We start from the raw sequence: 5,415 nt of genomic DNA on the forward strand, positions 1-5,415 counted from the left end.
TTGAACATGTGTATTTCACATGTGCTTTCTATTCTTTCTAGTTTAATTGTTTCTTTTTTGCTTGTGGTTTGAATATCAAACAATATTTAGGTGGATTAGGTTACATTTTGTGCTATCGTATACTTTCTACATTTGGGAGGTTGAACGTCACCAGATCTAGGATATTTTCCAGATCTGGAAACTTAGGTTTAGTCGTCAGGTCAATTAGCTGAAGTCTTATCTTTAACACCGTTAATTAATCAGGGGTGGAATTGGAATTGCAATTGGATTTAAATCTATATAAAAACATAACCTGCGATTAGGAGAAAGAACCCAGTTGCAAGCTTTATTCTTTGGCTTGCAGGAAACTCTCTTCTTCTCCAATTCTTTCTCCTTTCTCACTCCATAGGCTGGTTACATGTCCTGAATTCTAACATCTGCCTTTCCAAAATGCAGCATAAATAGAATCTAGTTTTCTATGAGTAGTTACTTTCTATATTTGGAAGGTTGAACGTCACCAGATCTAGGATATTTCCAGATCTGGAAACTTAGGTTTAGTCCTAAGGTTATTTTTCTGAAGTCTTTCTTTAATGCCGTTCATTAATCAGGGGTGGAATTGGTATTGCAATTGCATTTAAATCTATATAAAAACATAACCTGCGATTAGGAGAAAGAACCCAGGTGCAAGCCTTCTGCTTTGGCTTGCAGGAAACTCTCTTCTTCTCTTCTTCTTCTTCTCCAATTCTTTCTCCTTTCTCACTCCTTAGGCTGGTTACATGTTGTGAATTCTAACATCTGCCTTTCCAAAATGCAGAGTAAATAGAATCAAGTTTTCTATGAGTAGTATCCAAAAAGAAAACATGACATCACATATGTAGGAATGGATTGCAAAAACAGATTTTATGAGGATTGTTCTACCAGCTTATGACAAAATTGGACTTCCCAACAACATAGCCTGGGGTGAACTCGTTAAATCAAAGAAGATAAAGCAGCAGTGTTTGATTAAGCAATAGATAAAGGAGTGCCAGAATATTTGGTCTGGTTGACCAAACTCCATTAGGAGAAGTAGTCTCTTGCATCTGGAGATTATCCGGTAATGCACTGTAACCTCCATGCTTCATCCCAGTCCAGGTGAAGAGGCCAGAAAGATGAGTCAAAGATACCTACAGGAGTAACGCTGCCTACGCCTTAATGCTGAGGAGAATATCAACAGCCAAAGAAACTGGATTGTCTGCTGCTGACTGTGGTAATGAGACAAAAGATGGCAAAGGAAGGCTAGGATCCTGAATCTCAAAACCAACCATTAGTTGATCCAAGCATTCTGCTTTTTGGTGGATTATATGAAGCATTTTCAGAAATAGTGTTGGCAGCACCATCATCCACGGGAAAGTCCTTTTGCAAGTTTATTTATATTTCATCAATAATCATCCTCAAAGAATTAGAAAGCACATCAGTTGAAAGCTGGACTTTGGTGAGGACCTAGTAGTAGTCTACTTGACTAAGGGAATGAGCCTTGTGCCTCAGTAGAGTACCATAGATTTGGGTTACTGACAGGGACTCTGCTAAGGCAGCCAGCTGAAGCCCAGCAAATCACAAGATTCACAAGAAATATAAACGTAATATCCCTCATCTGTCTAGGAAAAGTAGAAACATAATTGGTTTTAGCGAGAGCAAAATAGCCATGTTCAGAAGTAAAAATTGGAACGTTGGGATTCCCAATGGGAGTATCTATCAGAATGCCTATAAAAATGAGAATAGAAGAGCCACCTAAGTATGCACATAGCTTACAATTATTTGCAACCACAGATAACTTCACTAACTAATGTACATATACATTTAATACAGATGCTGACTAAGAATTTATGGATTCTCAGCCATGAAAATTTGAGCTTGGAGCATTACTGATTTGATATTTAGTGCCTTAAGAAACAATCATAGGAGTTCACGGAAAATCCAATTAATATATTGAAATACATAAGACTCAAAAATACAGGCTCAGTTTGTCTCTGTGCAGGAATTGAGGAATATAATTCCGACATCGAAACTAAGTTGTGCCTTTTTGGAGAATCAACTGCACATAAAGCATTCATAATAGTTAAAAAGCTTTGGCTATCTAGACACTACATTATACGTTGGTCCAGGATGCAGAAGGTTTGTCTGATATTCTCCTTTTCTCTAGCTAATCAAACACGGCGCAGTGTAACAGCAAAGTGTAGTGGCTCAGAAACTCACCTGCATTTCTACATCACCAAAAATCCTGGTCTTTTCTGTCCTTGGGTGCATCCAAGTCCTCATCCACCAGCTTAGCCAACACCTCCTAAATTTCAATTGCTCAAAAGTTTAATCCACAAACTTTTGATCTTTATTGACTTCCAACTTGTATAATCAATAGAAAGACATCCTTGATTCTTGAAGCAACTGTCTGAACAGAATTCCCAAGTGAAGTATAGAAGCCATTATCCATCTCAATTCTCACTTCCTGATTTTAACCTGCAAACCTTCTCTGGATGGAATATGACCAGAAAAGTATCCCAATCCATCAAAGTTTCATCTTTTGTGATTTCATTGTGGGTTCAGAAATTGGATCCAAATTGGCCAAGATGCCTTTTGATCTCCACAGATTTGCCAGCATCAAACCAATGACTCCATGAACCACTTGATGTTTCTCAGATCTTCTTTTGAGTTCGTGTAGCTCTGTGGCTTGAACAACTTCCATAGTCCAACGGGATGTCTGATTTTAACTTCAGTCTCAGCTGAGAATCTGCCATAAATCTTTTCACACTCAGGGTATGGCTTGACATACAAGTCATAGAACCTACGTCTACTGGACTTTATCAGAGTTTCCAACCCCACCTCTCTACCAAGCCCACCAATTGATCTCAGATACTCAATTACACTGTAGCGAGGAACTATCTGCTTCTCAAAATTGACACCCAAGTATTGTGGGACTTCAGTCAAGCAACATGGACTAAATCCAATCCTTTCTCTTAGAAATTTTATCTTCTTCTCAATGTCCTCTAATTCATAAGTGATTGACCTGGGCTCTCTCTGCAAAACCTTAATAGCATCTCTACGGATCAATCCATGTTGGCATAGGCAATCCACTCTCAATTTTACTTCAATGCAAGCTCTGAAAATACCCTTAGTCTGAATTTTCTCCATAATCGGTAACCTACATTTCAAAGTCCGGAGCAGTTCAAGACATCGAGAAAGCTCTCCAAATTCCACATTGAGAATTTGAGGGTCTCTTATGACCTCCCTTCTTATCTCATCCATCCTAAAACCCAAGTCTTTAAACTCCCTAAACAGAGGGATTAATCTACCCTCGACAGAAAATCCTAAAAGTCCTGGAAATGAATGGCAGATCCTATCAAGTTCATCCCTCCTAATCCCAATTTCCTCAAGGAAGTCAATTCTCTGCCTAAACTCACATTCATTCATTACAATCACTCTGGGAATATCCTCCAAAACCCTACTTATGGTCTCATCACGGAAACCCATAGCCTTCATAACTTGTAAACTGCTGCGCAGATCAACTGTCGCTAACTGAAACCTCATTGAGTGCTCAAGAACGTTTCGAATCGCCAACTGAGATATTGAAAACTCCAAATCCGAAAACCAAACCTCCCATTTCCTTAAAAACTCTAGTTCCAGAATAGCAGGACAGGTAGATATAATCGATACAAGGTGATTTTGAGATAACCTAAACGATAGGAGAATACCCAGGGACTTCTCCACATCTGACAAACTGAAGTTCAGAAGAAATCGATTTTTGCCGAGGAATCCATGCAGCTCCGATGCTGGAAAGCCATACCTTTGCAATAGATTGGCTAGTGAAATCAGTTGTCTGTACTGAGAACCTTGTGAGAATTCTGGACCCACTTTGACCGAATTTTCAAGAGTACGTGAGAAAGAACTTTGCTGATATGTGTAAGCCGAAATGCTCCTGAAACTCGATCGGAATGGAAGAAAGCCACCGTATAATCTGTTCAGAGTCCTAATCGCCATTCTCTAAAGCTCAGAACTTTTTTGAATCCGATAGTCTGCAAAGACCCCAAAAGGTTGGAAGCGACATCAAACTGTCGAGGTTAAGCAGAGGTCCGTAGAATACCAGTTGTTGGCTTATGTTTAGAATTTCTCATGATTTTGAGGTGCCTAAACATTATTAATAATTAAAATTTACTTCAAATTAAATCGCCTTGATAATTGTTGTTTTGTTTATTTTTTTGGTAAGGTACTTGATGGAAACATGTTTCTACAAGGATCATTTGAACCTACATTTTGAAAAAGAAGAATATTAGCAAAAAAGATTCATTGTCTCTCTATGATTCAGTTGCTAAAGAAAAACTGGAAGAATTGGATTTCTTTGATATTGAAGAGGACAACCTTTTCAAAGAAAAACTTGCAAATGACTTCTGAAAACAAATTTCCATAGTTGATGGAAGGGGTATTCCATTGGGATATCTTGGCTTGAGATATCAGAGGGCTGTTGTGAAATCTAGCCCAAACCTAACCATGACACCCTATTTGTTTTGGGATAAAGAAAGGCTTGTTTAATGTTAGACCTTGATGTTGGACTTTAATTTCAATGTTACTATCTTTGAAAGCCTTAGAAAGTCATGTCAGACCTTTCCCTTAGGGTGGATCCATGTCCCGAAGTGAAGGAAGAGGTCTCTATGGGCCCTCTCTATAGAAGACATGGTATTTGACCCGAAACCCTTGGATATGGTTGATGGTGCTCCATACTTGGATGCATTGCCAGTGATTGTTTAGAATCTGCACATCAAAGAGGGGTGAATTATTTGAAGTACCTAATAAACTCCTGTGCTCAATCCAAAAGTATTCCTGGAAACTAGACTTCTTGATGGACTTGTAGGAGAAAACCCCACTCAATTTGACCCCGTATAGCCCTCTAAATCCCTGTTCGAAGTTGTTGAACTATTTCTAATTTTTCTGCTGAACTGTCTTTGGTCGATCCTCCTTGGTCGATGCCATCGACCAAGAGCATCGACCAAAGCTTCCCGCACTCGAGTTAATGATTCCTTTGGAATATTCCCTATCCTATTCATGCTAGCCTCGTGTTTTGAGCCCTATTCTAATCACTACCACACCTAAGAACGTGGAGAAGGTTCCCCAAAGCTCCTTCTTGACATTGGTGAAGAAGATTCCACCCAAATCATTGTCAATCATTGTTCTTTGTCTCCATCACCAATTACAAGGTATGATTCATCACTCTCACTCTCTATTCTATTCTTTTCTATTCCCTTTCTTGCTGTTGAAACCTTGGAGTTGATGCTGCAACCTTGCAACCATCACTCCAAGCGTTCACTCTTGCTTAACCTATGATCCTCTCCCATGTCCATTGATGCTATGCTCTCATCTCAAGCCTTGCATATGCATTCCTTTGATTCTCTTCTTAACTTCATACATTCTTAT

The 5,415-nt window shown here is 39.1% G+C and overlaps 1 protein-coding gene across 1 annotated transcript; it reads right to left on the bottom strand.

Annotated features, from left to right (window-relative positions):
- Positions 1–1,692: 1,692 nt before the first annotated feature.
- On the bottom strand, positions 1,693–4,095 carry LOC149013390 (transcription termination factor MTERF15, mitochondrial-like). The gene has a single exon (XM_089159161.1). The coding sequence runs from the start codon at positions 3,985–3,987 to the stop codon at positions 2,611–2,613; it is 1,377 nt and encodes a 458-aa protein (XP_089015287.1). The 5' UTR covers positions 3,988–4,095; the 3' UTR covers positions 1,693–2,610.
- Positions 4,096–5,415: the final 1,320 nt, after the last annotated feature.

Source organism: Hakea prostrata, chromosome 6 (assembly GCF_041222555.1).
Source record: "Hakea prostrata isolate BN-2017 chromosome 6, UWA_Hpros_2, whole genome shotgun sequence".
NCBI lineage: Eukaryota > Viridiplantae > Streptophyta > Magnoliopsida > Proteales > Proteaceae > Hakea > Hakea prostrata.